General features: G+C 40.7%; 1 protein-coding gene across 1 annotated transcript; it reads right to left on the reverse strand.

Annotated features, from left to right (window-relative positions):
* Positions 1–2,154: 2,154 nt before the first annotated feature.
* On the reverse strand, positions 2,155–5,661 carry LOC136713534 (antimicrobial peptide NK-lysin). Its single transcript, XM_066690652.1, has 5 exons — positions 5,506–5,661; positions 5,042–5,094; positions 4,777–4,881; positions 4,420–4,580; positions 2,155–2,297 (listed from the first exon to the last, which is right to left on the reverse strand). The coding sequence occupies exons 1-5, from the start codon at positions 5,546–5,548 to the stop codon at positions 2,282–2,284; spliced, it is 378 nt and encodes a 125-aa protein (XP_066546749.1). The 5' UTR covers positions 5,549–5,661; the 3' UTR covers positions 2,155–2,281.
* Positions 5,662–18,957: the final 13,296 nt, after the last annotated feature.

Here is an 18,957-nt window from a genome sequence, read left to right on the forward strand (position 1 = left end):
GGGAGGGAACTGAGGGAACTGAACCTTTTCACCCTGGAACAGAGGAGACAATGTGGGGACTTGATTCAAGTCTTCAAAATCATGAAAGGCATCGACCGTATCAAACCAGAGGAGCTTTTCCAGATCAGCAAGGACACACGCACCCGGGGACACAAATGGAAATTGGGCTTCAAGGCATTCAACACAGAAGACAGGAGACACTTCTTCACACAGAGAGGCGTCACAATCTGGAACAAACTCCCCAGCGATGTGGTAGACACTGAAAATTTGGGAACATTTAAAAACAGATTAGACCCCCGGTATGGCTCTGCACAGTCTGGCATGGCAGTGCTCACTACAGGCATTGGCAATTGAATCCCCTTAGTGTTGTAGTGTTTTCCAGTGACAGGCAAGCCCTTAAAGTGGCTCAAGCAGGGAAACTCAGCTCTCCTGGTTTCGATTTCTCTGGTGAGATCAGAGATACTCAACATAAATGTAACCCCACCTCCCTGTACCCCAAAATAATCAGTGAACAGTGCTGATCCTGAGGCTTTTGAGGATTTGGAAGTAACAGACTCTTTAATGTGAATTAGGGTGGAAGGGAGGGGACAGAAAAAGCTGAAGTTCAGCAATTATCAAAACAGTAGAGTAGGAATGAGGGTGACATTAATACTATAATAGCTCCATTCACAGCTGTACCAAATGTGTTGACTTATTAACCCTCATCCAATCAACATATTTTATAAACATGGATTACCAGCTCGGGTCATTTTGACCCCACAAATAAATTATTGGAATAAGCAACAATTACAGCCAAATAGAGCACTGTAGCCTCATCTTCCTGTTCTTAGCTGACAGGAACAGGGTGTGATCTTCTGCTGCTGCAGCCCATTGGCTTCAAGGTTCGATGCGTTGTGCATTCAGAGGAAGATCTTCTACACACCACTGTTGTAAAGTGTGGCTATTTGAGTATTTGCAGCCTTTCTGTCAGCTTGAACTAGTCTGGCCATTCTCCTCTGACCTCTCTCATTAACAAGGTGTTCTTGCCAACAGAACTGCAGCTCACTGGATGTGTTTTGTTTATCGCACCATTCTCTATAAACTCTAGAGACTGTAGTGTGTGAAAATCCCAGGAGGTCAGCTGTTCCTGAGATGCTGGAACCACCATTTCTGGCACCAACAACCATCCCACAGCCATAGTGGTTTAGATCACACATCTTCCCCCACATTCTAATGATTGGTCGAACAACAACTAGGCCTATTGCATGCTTAATATATTGATTTGCAGCCACATGATTCGCTGAAAGGCTATTTGCATTAGTGGACACTGAGTGTAGATGTGTTAATTTGCATTTATAATGAATGGCATTTACAGGAACTAGGAACACAACCTAACAGGCCTTATCTGAACAGCTCTCATCTGTTAGTATGAACATCATTATCGTGTCTTTAAACAACAATGAAAATATCAACTTGTGTGCTGATTGTGCTCTAACTGCATGTCAGTGATATGCAAGACACAAGACTTTAATCTTATATTGTAGAATGGAACCTAAACATTTAATATAACACCCATAAACATTTTTAATATGATGTGTTGATATGGTATTGCTGACTTTGACAATGATCTTGCCTTAGTAAGAGCTGACAGCTCTCATGTGCTCCAAAGTCACTGACAGACTCCCCTACCCACCGCTGATGATTTGTGACACTTCAAATGATTATCCCAGAGAAACAGCAACTCGGTACATAGTTCCATCTATTAAAAGTGCATAGGCAGAATTGATGATTTTGACTGGGCTCAAATGACCCCGATACATTGGTTTCTTACCAATCAGAAACAAAGAACAGTTATATGAAGTTATTAGGAACAAATTGATTGACGAAGTCATTAAAAATTAGAATGATAAAATAAAGCACCAATGAGATATGACGGGAAATATACCACTGGGGTCAAAATGACCCCGATCAGTACTCTGAGGGTTAAACAGACACATTCGAAACTGCAATTGGTCTGTTTGTTATATGATTTTTTGTATTATTTATTCTGATAATAAATAATCTTTTAAAATGCAAAATACAGTTAATACTTGTATTTGTCTTCTAAACAATGTAGTCCAACATCAGAGACCCTTTATATGAAACAAGTTTAATGACCACACAGACACATTGGGATTGCTATACTGTATCGTGCTTTATTGAAGGGCAATGCAAAGGGAGTGAGTTCTTCACAATGGAGAGACGCATTATGTGCAGGTCCTTCATTGATGCCAGAACCTGGTCCTTCTTAGAACAAGTCTCATCAGAAACGCTGAGACCTGGAAACACAACAAAAAACATGTAAATTAGGATATAATGGTATTGGTACAATGATGCTGGGGTGCCAGGCAAGAATTATCCTTACCATAAAAAAATGAATACATCTCATATGGTTCAGATTGTTACTAGGACTCAGTAGCAAAACTACAGTATGTACAGTATGTTCCTACCTACTGAACCCAGGTGCCAGAGAAACTGGAATTAGAAAGCATTTAACACAAACCAGGGGAGCTAATCCATGCACATTGAATTCAAAAGTGCAAACCAACATAGTGTAGTGACCCTGAGTAGAGGTAGGGATTATGTTTAGAATTAATTACTGATTAATAAACAATACAAATATTAATTTTTTCCTGTGTGTTTTCAGAATTATAATTAATTGGTGTAACCTTGCCCACAGCCCCCTTCATCACGGAGCCAGATTCACATACGTTACGAGGCCAGAGTTTCACGGTTTGGGTCCGGCTTGGCTCAGTTATTGTTAGTGGAAACACACGTATGGGTACACTATTGTAAATGAGGCATTAGTGACATTGTAAGGTCACTGCACTGTGGTGCAGGAAACCAGGGTTTGAATCTCACTGTGGCTGGAACCCCCAGGATGTTCCAATAGCAAAGCACTTTCTTTTTATCTGAATGCCAAACAAAATAGAAATTAGAAACTTTGGATTCCTCAAACCCATCATAGTCTCTGTGGAAACATGCTCTGGTCCTGATAGTCACCGATTAACTGGGCAAAACAAACACCAGAGATGTCCCAAAAACAGATGTCTTTTAATCCTTGTCTGTCTAAAATCTCTTTACTTTAGTTCTTGAAGTTCAGCAAAACATTGTACATAAGTGACTTAAAACAAAAGACAAATCTTCTACGGTTTGCAATGTAGTGGGAAAATGTATTTTTATTATTTTCTTAATATTCTGTATGTTAAAGGTTTCATGTTGTTAATTCTGTTTTGTCTATAAGGGAATCATTAGTTTGTATTTACTCTGTTTTGGGGACTACTTTACTTTATTATTTTCTTAGATTTGTATTACAGCTATTGTCTTCAGGTTAGTTGAATCCCCTAAGACAGTATAAAGATTGCGTGTTTTGAGACACAGGTATTTGGTCTTAAAACAATGTCTTGATTACATCTGCTGCCTGAAAAATACTAACCAGCACTAATCAACACATCAAACACAACCACAGCAATAAACTCAGGTCTGTGTTTATTATGCATGTGGTAAATCTATTCTTTACAACTATTTTAACAAGATATAATCACTTCTGGTAGATAAGACTGCAACCTATTGTCTATCTGAAGAGATAAAATGGCTTCTCCAACTCACATCCTTAGATCTTATCTTCACTTCATGTGAGAGGAGCTCCAGGTGAACTTTTTCTGTAATAAACCTGTTACTTCTTCATCAGTATTTCTGAAACTCTTTTCTCTGCCTCGCCCGCTCTCACATCACACACACCCCTTCTCTCCTCCATACAGCTCCAATCAAGGATTTCAAACTTGATTGACAGCATAACATATCACGTCAGCTCAGAGCCTATACGGCACGAGCACACACACAGACCGGGGGACCAGAAGGCCTGCACAGCGTTCCCAAGACTAAATACTTCCTTGTTTTTACAGAAATCACTTTTAGACAAGAAGAGTATGGGAGTCCTCCAGCCTGCACTGTGTCACTGCACTGTGTCACTGCAGACTAAACTACAGGTCTGCACATAGGGATAGCACTTTCGTAATATTTAAGTTGCACCTCAAAGCATGGTTTAAGTGTTCAGTTTAGTTTAAATGGTCGACTGGGCCACTTATTTATTATCAGCAATTCAACAGCGTGGAGATAGATGCTAAAGGTTCAGTGCGGTAACTGAGAGCTGCATGACAAGACTATACATATGCACATGTAGATGAACTGTCCATTTCATTGCACCATCATTTAAAAATAGTTGTTGAAATCATGTATTTAATCAATCATATTGCACATTACCATGATATGTTGAATTTATGCGTGACCTGTCATTCTCAATTTCTTTCTTTTGCATGTTTTCTCCGATAAATTTTAAGCTGGTTTCCTAGAAGTCATAACTATTTACATAACATAATTTCACGTGAAATTAATTCTTACTTGCAAAGTTTAATGTTCACACAGGTTTCCTTGGGATCCTCGTTTTTCATAATTTCACTGATCAGTTTGCTGAGGTATTTATTAATCAGCTTCTTGCAGATTGACTTCAACCCCCATCCCAGTTTATCGCACCCGTCATGAAGACTCTTATCAACATCATCCTGGAAGAAAGGAAAAGATAGACAAAACAAGACAAACAAAAATAGTCCAACAAACACATTGAGCATATTGATGTGCAGACCTCCCTGTGCAGGGACATGCTGAACAGCACAAACAAACAGATGTACCACTGACCCACCTGCCCACCCACCTCCTTATCCCTCCTGCCCCAGGTCCGACAGATTCAGAAACATTCACCTGATTTGCATCTTCGGGGATTTCATTCTTCACCCATTTGACAAGGGACTTACAGGCGCTGCACAAGCTGGGGATCTCCTCTGTGTCTCCAGAGTCATCCAGGGCCTGCAACACAAAGTGGGACACACTCACCACCACGGGCGCTCCTACAGGCAGCTGAACACACTGTGCACTGATGGCTGTAGTGCACTTCTAAAGCTATTCTAAAACATTATTATAATAACTATTTAAATCGTCATTATTTGTTATTAATGAATGTCCTTACCTTGATGTACAACTCTCTGATGTTATCATTAGCAGTGCCCAAGTCAACCAATGCTGTGAGCAAAAACAGAAGTTACAATTGTTTAAGAGACAACAGCAGCTTAAATGACTGTTTGTTCCTTTCTGTCCCAGGAGAAAATGGGATGTGCACAGTTTAGATTTTATTTTATTAATATGATGCGGATTATGATGATTATAGACAAAAAAGCTGCATTATTGAAATCCAGACAACAGACTCTTGTGGAAAATATACTACACCATTCAAAAAAGATTTCAAAATGTCCTTCCTTGTGCATCAGAAGAATTTGCATGTGACCTAATACAAATCAAGACAGAAAGGTCCATCTCGCCATACCATGATGTGCTATTTGAGTTGAAAAATCACCAAACACTTTCCTTATTGGAACAAACCGGCAGTGATTACTGAACCCTGCAATAATATGGATGGCAATGCAGGATACTCACCTGACGAGAAGACCAGCAAACACAAGAAGACAAGTGGAGACATTTTCACAACCTTGTATGAAATGATTCTTGAGTGCAGATTTCTGGAGTACCTGCCAATTTATACCACTTCTGTCTTCTGTATCAGCGTGTATTGACTACAGGGGGGGGGGTGAGTCACTTTTGACAGGATGTGACATACAAGAAAGAACAGCAGAGGCTGTAAGATGAAGATGCATTCACAGTACCTATTGAAATTCTACACCCGTTTTTTTCACATTTCTCTGTGTCAGTGCCTCAGAGTTTCATGCATTTAAATTTAGATTTTTCCCCCTCTAATCTACACACCATACTCCATACCTTTACAGTGGAAAACTTTGTATTGTGAAAAAAATATATATATTTAAAATACAAAACTGAAATATAATAAGTGGAAAAGACTTAATATTTCGTGGAAGCAATTACAGCTGTGAGTTTGTTGGGACAGGTCTCTACCAACTTTGCACACCTAGATTTGTCAATATTTAAAAACTGCTCAATCTCTGTCAAGTTCCTGAGGAAGCGTTGATGGACAGCACTCTTTCAAGTCATGTCTCAAATGTTCCATTGGATTTACGAAGATATTTACCTTATTGTTCGTTAGCCACAGTGTAGTCTTGACTGGGTGTTTCAGGTCATTGTTACCCTGAAAAGTGAACTTCCATCCCAGTTTCAACTTTCTTGCAGAAGACAGCAGGTTTTCCTCAAGGAGTTTTCTATACTTTGCTCCATTCAATTTTTCTTTCTATCCTGAAACATTCCCCATTCCCTGCCAATGAGAAACAGCCCCTTAACATTACATACATTTTAATCAAACCAAAAACAAAATTGCCACATGGGTATAGAATCTCCCGATTGGTTTTTGGCATCCTTCAAACAGGATTCAAGTTCAAGGGAATTTCCTTGATTACCATACAGGCCAGATTTGTGGAGTGCTTGGGATTTTGTTATTACATGCACACTTTGACCAGTCCTAGCATTAAAAGCCGGTAGCTCTTGCAAAGTTGGCAATTGCCTTCCTTGGTCATCCAGTTTAGAGGGACAGCCTGATCTAGGCAGGGTCTTGATGGTGCCATAAACCTTTCACTTCTTAATAATCGTCTTGACCGTGCTCCAAGGGATATTCAAGGCATTTTACATTTAATGATAGCCGTCTCCTGATTTGTGCCTGGAGTTCTTTTGGAAGATCCTTGGTGCTCAAGGTTGAGTCTCTCTCAAAGGGGGGATAGACTTTCTATAGGATCTGTATATCTATTCGACATCAAATACAATTCTACACAGAAGATTAGTTCTCAGTCCAGGGTGCTGCATGTGTACCATTTTGCTGTGCAGAAACTGATTACTGATAATGAGAGAAGCCTCAAGCTGTGGTGAGATCAATATGAATAATTGAACAAGCAAAACAAGGGTATTTAGTCAGAAGTGTAACATTTAAACAAAGGGTTTAAAGTATGAAATTCATTAACAAGACCTAATTTAGCATGCTGAGTTTAGCCGTTTCTTTTGAGCTAAGTACAGAATATCAATATCTCATGACCTGGTACAAACATTTAATGATATTGAAACTTAAATGATATGACTAAATTATATTTAATGATAACAGAAACTTACTATTGCAAATAAATTAATTTGATTGAATAGCCTTTTCTTTTATCTTTTTTCAGTAGCCGTTTCTTTAAAATTGAGCAAATAGTTTCAGGAAATGTGTTTTAGTAAACTGAAAGAAATCGTGAACATGTGATGCAGCTCCTAGTCATAGGAAACTGGTTACTGTGATGTTAAAGCAGTGGTTCTTAACCTTCCTGTAAGCTCACACCCCCTGCAGCGATGCATTAGCTGTGTTGGGGGTGCTGCCAAGATGGACGGGCGCCCCTGTTTAAGAAGCATTGTTCTAAAGAAATATGCCATGTCTTGCACCCCCAGAAAGGGCATCCCCCTAGGGGTGTAGGCTAAGAACCCCTGGGTTGAAGGAGCTGAAGCTCTTTAGTCTTCATTGGGGGACATGGGAGGAACTTCGAATGAAGGTGTCAGAGTCATGAAAGGCATTGCTGATCTTTACTGAAAGGCTCTATATTAATCTAAACAATGTCTGAATGATAGTTTGATTGTTTCCTATAGGACATGGGATGCATGTCTTGTGTACTGTCTGATTGTAGATGTAGATGTGTGGGTAGCAGCTCTGAGTGTGTTTGTGTCCCTTCTCACACTGTGCTTGCTCTCCATCTTGCACTGCAGCATCACAGTGAATCACATTAACAGCCACTGGTAACCACACAATTCATACTTGCTCACACAGATGAATGTGTATGTAGAATCTATTCACATACTCATGTGTGTGTGTATATATATATATATATATATATATACTGTATACACACTCAGCAAAAAAAGAAATGTCTGCTCACTTTCAACTGCTTTTATTTTCAGCAAAAGTAACATGTGTAAATATTTGTATGAACATAAAAAGGTTTAAAAAATTGAGACATAAACTGAACAAGTTTCACAGACGAATGGAATAATGTGTCCCTGAACAAAGGGGGGTCAAAATCAAAAGTAACAGTCAGTATCTGCTGTGGCCCCCAGCTGCATTAAGTCCTGCAGTGCATCTCCACCTCATGGACTGCACCAGATCTGCCAGTTATTGCTGTGAGATGTTACCCCACTCTTCCACCAAGGCACTAGCAAGTTCCTGGACATTTCTGGGGGAATGGCCCTATCCCTCACCCTCCGATCCAACAGATCCCAGACGTGCTCAGTGGGATTGAGATCCGGGCTCTTCGCTGGCCATGGCAGACACTGACATTCCTGTCTTGCAGGAAATCACGTCCAGTGAAGGTGGGTTTGTGCCCAAAGGCGACGGTGTTGTGGTGAAGTCTGGTAAGGACCTGCCTTACGACAGGCCTACAAGCCCTTAGTTCAGCCTCTCTCAGCCTATTGCGCACAGTCTGAGCACTGATGGAGGGATTGTGCGTTCTTAGTGTAACTCGGGCAGTTGTTGTTGCCATCCTGTACCTGTCCCGCAGGTGTGATATTCAGATGTACAGATCCTGTGCAGGTGTTGTTACACGTGGTCTGCCACTGCGAGGATGATCAGCTGTCCTTCCTGTCTCCCTGTAGCGTTGTCTTAGGTGTCTCACAGTACGGACATTGCAATTTATTGCCCTGGCCACATCTGCAGTCCTCATGCCTCCTTGCAGCATGCCTAAGGCACGTTCACGCAGAGGAGCAGGGACCCTGGGCATCTTTCTTTTGGTGTTTTTCAGAGTCAGTAGAAAGGTCTCTTTAGTGTCCTAAGTTTTTATAACTGTGACCTTAATTTTCTACCATCTGTAAGCTTCTAGTGTTTTAACAACCGTTCCACGGGTGCATGTTAATTCATTGTTTCTGGTTCATTGAACAAGCATGGAAAACATTGTTTAAACCCTTTACAATAAAGATCTGTAAAGTTATTTGGATTTTTACAAAATTATCTTTAAAATACAGTGTCTAGAAAAAGGGAGGTTTTTTTTTTTGCTGAGTATATGTACACTCACCTAAAGGATTATTAGGAACACCATACTAATACTGTGCTTGACCCCCTTTCGCCTTCAGAACTGCCTTAATTCTACGTGGCATTGATTCAACAAGGTGCTGAAAGCATTCTTTAGAAATGTTGGCCCATATTGATAGGATAGCATCTTGCAGTTGATGGAGATTTGTGGGATGCACATCCAGGGCACGAAGCTCCCGTTCCACCACATCCCAAAGATGCTCTATTGGGTTGAGATCTGGTGACTGTGGGGGCCAGTTTAGTACAGTGAACTCATTGTCATGTTCAAGAAACCAATTTGAAATGATTCAACCTTTGTGACATGGTGCATTATCCTGCTGGAAGTAGCCATCAGAGGATGGGTACATGGTGGTCATAAAGGGATGGACATGGTCAGAAACAATGCTCAGGTAGGCCGTGGCATTTAAACGATGCCCAATTGGCACTAAGGGGCCTAAAGTGTGCCAAGAAAACATCCCCCACACCATTACACCACCACCAGCAGCCTGCACAGTGGTAACAAGGCATGATGGATCCATGTTCTCATTCTGTTTACGCCAAATTCGGACTCTACCATCTGAACGTCTCAACAGAAATCGAGACTCATCAGACCAGGCAACATTTTTCCAGTCTTCAACTGTCCAATTTTGGTGAGCTTGTGCAAATTGTAGCCTCTTTTTCCTATTTGTAGTGGAGATGAGTGGTACCCGGTGGGGTCTTCTGCTGTTGTAGCCCATCCGCCTCAAGGTTGTACATGTTGTGGCTTCACAAATGCTTTGCTGCATACCTCGGTTGTAACGAGTGGTTATTTCAGTCAAAGTTGCTCTTCTATCAGCTTGAATCAGTCGGCCCATTCTCCTCTGACCTCTAGCATCAACAAGGCATTTTCGCCCACAGGACTGCCGCATACTGGATGTTTTTCCCTTTTCACACCATTCTTTGTAAACCCTAGAAATGGTTGTGCGTGAAAATCCCAGTAACTGAGCAGATTGTGAAATACTCAGACCGGCCTGTCTGGCACCAACAACCATGCCACGCTCAAAATTGCTTAAATCACCTTTCTTTCCCATTCAGACATTCAGTTTGGAGTTCAGGAGATTGTCTTGACCAGGACCACACCCCTAAATGCATTGAAGCAACTGCCATGTGATTGGTTGATTAGATAATTGCATTAATGAGAAATTGAACAGGTGTTCCTAATAATCCTTTAGGTGAGTGTATGTATATATTGTGGCAGTGTGAGAGGCAAGGCTAGGGTCAGGGTGGGTCTTTCAGTGGAGGAGACTACAAAACCTCCAAGACTCCAAACCCCAGAAGCCAGCAGGGCTCCTGATGGCCATAGCCCCGCCCACCACTTCCCCTATAAAAGGAACCGACCAGGGTGTGCATGCTTGACTGGGGTAGCAAGGTGCACAGCAGGGCGAGAGAGCAGAAGAAAGAAGTTGACCGTTTTACTGGCTTGAGACCCTTTTTCTGGACCATTCTCCCTCTTGAACCCCAGACTGTCTGACAACCTCCCACCGGTAACGAACTTGGATTATAAACCTGCCTTATCCCTTTATACTTCTGTCTGCCCGGTGTTTGGCTCTGCCAACCCAGGCATTTACTGTTATTGTTAGTAGTGTTTTGTTTGTAGTTAGGGACTTTTTAAGTTTAGTTGGTGCTTGGACAGAGCTAGGTTTTGTTTTATTTGGTTTGGTTTGACAATGTGCCCATATTCTCCACCAATTGTAGCAGGTTGGGGGGCCTGTCGCAAAGAGAGGCTTGTATGTAGGTGCATTTGGTCTGGTCTTGAAACGCACAGTAGGGATGCAGGCAGAGGGTACAATACAGGCTCGCTGTTTTTTTGCTTCCCTCAATTGCAAGCACAGTGTCAAACCACACAAAACAAAACCTAGCTCTGTCCGAGCACTAACTAAACAAACGGTCCCTAACTACAAGCAAAACACTACTAACAATAATAACAGGTTCGTTACCGGTGGGAGGTTGTCAGACAGTCTGGGGTTCAAGAGGGAGAATGGTCCAAGTCCAGAAAAAGGGTCTCGAGCCAGTGAATCTGTCATCTTCTTGCCCTCCTGTGCACCTTGCTACCCCCCTAGCCAAGCATGCACACCCTGGTCTGTTTCCTGGTTCCTTTTATAGGGGAAGTGGTGGGTGGAGCTATGCCCATCAGGAGCCCTGCTGGCTTCTGGGGTTTGGAGTCTTGGAAAGTCTTGGTTTTGTAGTCTTCTCCACTGAAAGACCCGCCCTGACCTCAGCCTTACCTCTCAGTGCATGCGTGCCACACACAAGGGTGACAAATTAAAGGAAAAACCTGAATAAATGAGTGGAGGAACATAATGAATGAAGATGCCTCCAAACAGGTGTACTGCATGATGCAAATAACATCCTATCATGCTCTGTGGCATGTACAACAATGCTGAGCAGGCCTAGTTGACCTCGATTGTGGGTCAAGAAGGCAGTGCATAAACCCCTCATTACAAAGACAAATGCACATTTGAGAATTCAGTGGTGCAAAAACGATAGGCACTAGTCTACAGAGAAAAAAGTGATATAGTCAAATGAGTCATCCTTCACCATATTCTTGACAAGTGGGCGAGTGCATGTGTGACAACACCAAGAGAAAGGTACAGGCCTGACTGCTTGACCACTACAGTGAGGGGGTCCGGAGGCTCTGTAATGCTGTGGGGGGCATTTTCCTGGCATGGTTTGGGTCCACTTGTCCCCTTATGCCCTGTTTCCACTGGTGGACGCGTCCGTGTTTTGTGGACGGGTAACAATCTGGTGCTAGACGTGTCCGTAAGCATCCGTCCCCACTGAGGACATGATTCGCTTTCAGAAGAGAGGTGTGCACTAAACTTGTAGACAGACAGGGAAGAGATCAGATACATTATATTGGAAGATATATTCTCAAGTGCCGTTTGCGATCACGAAGAAATTGCAGTTTTATTAGCAGCATGGAGTGAAATCCACGTACAGAAACAATGACTGCTTACAGTTAATATCCGAGTGCATTAAAAACATGGATTTCACAGGACCGGTGCAGTGCCGTGACTAGTTAAAATAAACTGAAGGATAATAATCGGATCGTAGCAGCCGATGTTATTAATATTGTATGAACAGCTGGACGGTGTTTCAGGCTGTGAATGGTATGCAGGACAATCTGCAGAGACAATCAGTATGAAAACGAACACGATTAAGTTAACGTGTCCATTTACAAGTTAAATGAATGAATAAATAAATACAGCAGATCTGGGTTTCCTCTAAAACAATAAGGACTGGTTTAATAAATGTGTCCATAAACGCCATGAATGAGACGCGCACACTTTAGTTAAATTAAACCTGCTATATTGTATCTGGATGATTAATCGTGAAATGTGTGTATTTTGTTTCAACTGTAACTTGCCCTGGTTAAGGATGTCTGATAAGTAAATTATAAATAATATGGCAAAAAGTATTGTTTGCAGTTATAAATCTGTAGTAAGAGTAATAAGTTAAGGGAGTCACGCTGTGCCGTTTAAAATACATATATACTAGCACAAATGATGACGATAATAATAACAATACATATTTGCTATTTAGTATTATTGTTGCAAATATAAACGTTTTCTTATGCTTGTCTGAATATAATGTTGTCTCTACATGTCTAGCTCTTCCTAATATCTCTGAACAGAAACGTGTATTTATTACGCTGTTTACAATCATGTAAAGCACAAAGAATAAAACAGACACACAAGTCCTTTCCACGTCAGGCTCTATCGCTCGTAGTGTTAACTGTCTCTGTTTTTAACACGAACACAAACCAAACCCACAGTCGCTGCTCCTCCATCAGAGGGACGGATTCACAACGGCCTGGTTTTGCAAAAAAAGCTCTGGGACACATCTGAGGATGGACATGACGAAGTCAGTGGAACCGAGGCATTAGATGGAAGGGTCACTGCAAATCATTACAAAGTTATTCTGAGAGATCACCTTTATCCTATGGTGACACATTTCTATCCTGATGGCAGTCGTCTCTTCCAGGATGACAATGCCCCCATCCACAGGGCACGAGGGCTCACTGAATGGTGTGATGAGTATGAAAATGATGTGAATCATATGCTATGGCCTTCACAGTCACCAGATCAACCCAATTGAACACCTATGGGAGATTCTGGACCGATGTGTTAGTCAGCGCTCTCCACCACCAACATCAAAACATCAAATGAATGACTATCTTTTGGAAGAATGGTGTTCATCCCTCCAGTAGAGTCAGAGACTTGTAGAATCTGTGCCAAGATCATTGAAGCTGTTCTGGCGGCTCATGGTGCCCAACGCTTTACTGTGACACTATATGTTGGTTTTTCCTTTAATTTGTCACCCGTCTATATACACTCACCTAAAGGATTATTAGGAACACCTGTTCAATTTCTCATTAATGCAATTATCTAACCAACCAATCACATGGCAGTTGCTTCAATGCATTTAGGGGTGTGGTCCTGGTCAAGACAATCTCCTGAACTCCAAACTGAATGTCTGAATGGGAAAGAAAGGTGATTTAAGCAATTTTGAGCGTGGCATGGTTGTTGGTGCCAGACAGGCCGGTCTGAGTATTTCACAATCTGCTCAGTTACTGGGATTTTCACGGACAACCATTTCTAGGGTTTACAAAGAATGGTGTGAAAAGGGAAAAACATCCAGTATGCGGCAGTCCTGTGGGCGGAAATGCCTTGTTGATGCTAGAGGTCAGAGGAGAATGGGCCGACTGATTCAAGCTGATAGAAGAGCAACTTTGACTGAAATAACCACTCGTTACAACCGAGGTATGCAGCAAAGCATTTGTGAAGCCACAACACGTACAACCTTGAGGCGGATGGGCTACAACAGCAGAAGACCCCACCGGGTACCACTCATCTCCACTACAAATAGGAAAAAGAGGCTACAATTTGCACAAGCTCACCAAAATTGGACAGTTGAAGACTGGAAAAATGTTGCCTGGTCTGATGAGTCTCGATTTCTGTTGAGACATTCAGATGGTAGAGTCAGAATTTGGCGTAAACAGAATGAGAACATGGATCCATCATGCCTTGTTACCACTGTGCAGGCTGGTGGTGGTGGTGTAATGGTGTGGGGGATGTTTTCTTGGCACACTTTAGGCCCCTTAGTGCCAATTGGGCATCGTTTAAATGCCACGGCATACCTGAGCATTGTTTCTGACCATGTCCATCCCTTTATGACCACCATGTACCCATCCTCTGATGGCTACTTCCAGCAGGATAATGCACCATGTCAAAAAGGTCGAATCATTTCAAATTGGTTTCTTGAACATGACAATGAGTTCACTGTACTAAACTGGCCCCCACAGTCACCAGATCTCAACCCAATAGAGCATCTTTGGGATGTGGTGGAACGGGAGCTTCGTGCCCTGGATGTGCATCCCACAAATCTCCATCAACTGCAAGATGCTATCCTATCAATATGGGCCAACATTTCTAAAGAATGCTTTCAGTACCTTGTTGAATCAATGCCACGTAGAATTAAGGCAGTTCTGAAGGCGAAAGGGGGTCAAACACAGTATTAGTATGGTGTTCCTAATAATCCTTTAGGTGAGTGTATATATACGAGCAGTATATAATTGAATGAATATATTTTGTTTTTATTAACAAATTGTCTACCTACATATTGCTCTGTAGCTCTTAATCTTGAGAATGGCATATTGTTTCTTTGCTGCGATATCTCACTCTTTTGATCATTCTTAGGAATGAAACATGCATTTGCTAAAAATATAAACTGAATCTTAATCCCTTTCCTGCCTTGTATTTCCCCTGTCGTATTACAACTGTTTAAGCAACACATTATTATTATTATTATTATTATTATTATTATTATTATTATTATTATTTATTGGCAGACGCCCTTATCCAGGGCGACTTATAACATAAGTGCAATACATTCAGATTAATTAATTCAGATTTTAGAAGCTATCTGAGCCCAGAATCTTGTCCATATTTTTTGTATTTTGGTTGTTATTATTAACAGAGTGGAATAGAGAGAGAAAAGTAATCATTATTGTTGAATAAGGAAAAGTGTGGAATAGTTAAAGTAGGAAGGGATTGTGTCTTGTGACTGCAGTTTCAGATGAGTCAATTAATATATGTTATGTTTATATCATAATTGAAGATGACACTAAGTTTTGGAATTTATTTTGTAGTCACACTATGGCATACCGTTGTTAAGAGGAACTGGTCCACAGTGTCAGGGCCACCACTCTTTTCACCCTATAGTTTGCCCTGAGCTCGTACAGGATACCCACTGCACTTCAATTGCGGGCATTTATAATTTTTGTGGATTATTATTTTCTGCATTATTTTTTATGCTCAAGGAACGGCCTGTTATGTAGTGATCATGAGTTAACCGGAGGTAATTTATGTCCAATGAGCCACCGTATTATGAGAACTACAGTACAGTGCACAAGTTTTAGGCAGGCGAAAAAATGCTGTAAATTAAGAATGCTTTCAAAAATAGACATGTTAATAGATTATATTTATCAATTAACTAAATGCAAAGTGAGTGAACACAAGAAACATTTTCATCAAGTCAATATTTGGTGTGACCACCCTTTGCTTTCAAAACAGCATCAATTCTTCTAGGTCAGGGATTTTGTATGCATATAGTCAGGTGTATGATTAAACAATTATACCAAACAGGTGCTAATGATCATCAATTCAGTATGTAGGTTGAAACACAATCATTAACTGAAACAGAAACTGCTGTGTAGGAGGAATAAAACTGGGTGAGGAACAGCCAAACTCAGCTAACAAGGTGAGGTTGCTGGAGACAGTTTACTGACAAAAGTCATACACCATGGCAAGACTGAGCACAGCAACAAGACACAAGGTAGTTATACTGCATCAGCAAGGTCTCTTCCACGCAGAAGTGTCAAGGCAGACAGGGGTTTCCAGATGTGCTGCCCAAGCTCTTTTGAAGAAGCACAAAGAAACGGGCAACATTGAGGACCGTAGATGCAGTGGTTGGCCAAGAAAACTTACTGCAGCAGATGAAAGACACATCATGCTTACTTCCCTTCGCAATCGGAAGATGTCCAGCAGTGCCATCAGCTCAGAATTGGCAGAAAACAGTGGGACCCTGGTACACCCATCTACTGTCCGGAGAAGTCTGGTCAGAAGTGGCCATCATGGAAGACTTGCGGCCAAAAAGCCATACCTCCGACGTAGCAACAAGGCCAAGAGACTCAACTATGCATGAAAACACAGGAACTGGGGTGCAGAAAAATGGCAGCAGGTGCTCTGGACTGATGAGTTAAAATTTGAAATATTTGGCTGTAGCAGAAGGCAGTTTGTTCGCCGAAGGGCTGGAGAGCGGTACACGAATGAGTATCTGCAGGCAACAGTGAAGCATGGTGGAGGTTCCTTGCAAGTTTGGTGCTGCATTTCTGCAAATGGAGTTGGGTATTTGGTCAGAATGAACGGTCTCCTCAATGCTGAGAAGTACAGGCAGATACTTATCCATCATGCAATACCATCAGGGAGGCATCTGATTGGCCCCAAATTTATTCTGCAGCATAAAGAAGAACAAGGAGTCCTGGAAGTGATGGTATGGCCCCCACAGAGCCCTGATCTCAACATCATCGAGTCTGTCTTGGATTACTTGAAGAGAGAGAAGCAACTGAGGCTGCCTAAATCCACAGAAGAACTGTGGTTAGTTCTCCAAGATGTTTGGGTCAACCTACCTACCAAGTTCCTTCAAAAACTGTGTGCAAGTGTACCTAGAAGAATTGATGCTGTTTTGAAGGCAAAGGGTGGTCACACCAAATATTGATTTGATGTAGATTTTTCTTCTGTTTACTCACTTTGCATTTAGTTAATTGATACATATACTCTATTAATGTGTATTTTTGAAAGCAATCTTAATTAACCTGCCTACAACTTTTGCACAGTACTGTACTTTAATTATTATTATTATTATTATTATTATTATTATTATTATTATTATTATTATTATTTATTTTTTTATTTCAAAGTGCAAGAATGCAAAGTGCAAGAATACAGTGCAAGGCATCAAACATTACAAATTCAAATTTACATTAAATAAAGCAATTCAACAATGGTCTTCAAGTAACTCTGCCTCTGCCTTAAGGCTCACTGTTTATGAATATTAGCCTACAGCGATTGTCTTTGAATACCTGATCAACAACTGTATCAGTATGCATGGGGTAAATTGCACTCATACAGCTGAATGAGTTGTTGTTTGAGTTGGATTTGCTGTAATCTGTTGTCTATCAAAGATGCAAAGGAGCTTCTTCCATCTCACATCTAGTTCTGTTCCTCACTTAATGTGAGAGGGGGGCTCCGAGTTTTATTTCTTATTTTGTATAATAAACGTGTTACTTCTTCATCTGTCTCCTGAGATTTACTGAAACCACTATAGGCTTGGAACTGTTGTGACGTTATGCACTTAACTGGAGTATGCATTAATCCGGAGCAAATTGTTAAAATATAATACAACAATATAGTCTGCGCATGTGTACATGACTTGTATAAATCAGATTCATCACCAGTACAATGCACAGTGGGCTTCAGCTATTAGTTCCAACAAAACCCTAAGTTAAAAGTCTGTAACTGTAGGTTTATGGTACTAGCACAAACATAGACAGAAATCAGTAGGAAAATGTTATTACATGTAAAGCAAGCAAAACCTTAAACTTAAACTCAATCAGCCTGGGGTATAGTACAGAATAATGTACCATTGAAAAGTAAACACTGCTTCTTGGCAACACAAATGAAGATACACGCTACCAAAAATAAACTATTTTCTCTAATGTGTTATAATTTTACTGTTAGTCATATCTATCTAGCCATTGGTGCTAAAATGTACTAATGAATTTCGCTTGCTCACCAAAAAAGGATAGGTTAATAATGAGTTATAATAAAAACAGTTCACACTTCTCTGTGGTCAATGATAATAAAGTGCGTAGCTGGTACACTGTCTTAGATTTTTTACTTCTACTAAGTATGAAAAAAGTATTTGATATAAATCTGAACTTTACTGTAGTGGAGAGCACTATGCAATTATCAGGTGTAAAATGAAGTGTGAAATTGTGAACGGGACCACATTATACACTAAGGGTATGCATTTAACCGAAGCATGTTTCAATTAAAAACTATGCATTTTAAAATGGGACCAGCTGTTTGCTATGCAATAAAAGAGTATGCAATTATCCCATATGCAATTATAAGGAGTAGACTTACGATTACACTAATACATAGAGTTAGGTCCATAAATATTTGGACAGAGACACAATTGTCATCATTTTTTAATATTATATTTTATATAATAGATTTGAAAGGAAACAATCAATATGTGCTTTAAGTGTGAACTTTCATCTTTAATTTGAGGGTGGTTATATACAAATTGTGTGAATGGTGTAGGAATTACACACATTTTTATATGCAGTCCCCCAAATTTTAGGGGCTCAAAAGTAATTGGACAAACTAACATAATCAATAATTAAATTGTGAGATTCATACTTGGTTGCAAATCCTTTGCAGTCAATGACTGTCTGAAGTCTGGAACCCATAGACATCAGCAGATGCTGAGTTTCTTCCCTGGTGATGCTCTGGCAGGCCTGCACTGCAGCTGTCTGTAAATAGTTTAGTGAAATGAAAGGATGCTGATCTCAAGATACAGCTAAAATATTGCAATGGACATATTGTTTTAATTTAGCATTACAGTTATTGTTTTATTAGTAAGTACTTTCGATTGTCTTAGGACTTTAAACTAGAGTTTCCATTTAATCTGGAATCAAAATCTGAAGAAATTATATTGCTGAATAAAGTCCTTTTATCTAGTGACCCCCCACACATACAACCCACAGCAGACAAGTCCTCTGAAAACAAGACGTGGTT

Source organism: Amia ocellicauda, chromosome 18, assembly GCF_036373705.1.
Source record: "Amia ocellicauda isolate fAmiCal2 chromosome 18, fAmiCal2.hap1, whole genome shotgun sequence".
NCBI lineage: Eukaryota > Metazoa > Chordata > Actinopteri > Amiiformes > Amiidae > Amia > Amia ocellicauda.

What these genes read in the sequence shown, in the direction of transcription:
- LOC136713534 (XM_066690652.1), bottom strand. Translation starts at nt 5,548, where the DNA reads ATGTCTCCACTTGTCTTCTTGTGTTTGCTGGTCTTCTCGTCAG. An exon ending in TTTGCTGGTCTTCTCGTCAG is followed by an intron (nt 5,095 to 5,505) that starts GTGAGTATCCTG and finishes TTTTGCTCACAG; the next exon opens with CATTGGTTGACTTGGGCACT. An exon ending in TCCCCGAAGATGCAAATCAG is followed by an intron (nt 4,581 to 4,776) that starts GTGAATGTTTCT and finishes CCTTTCTTCCAG; the next exon opens with GATGATGTTGATAAGAGTCT.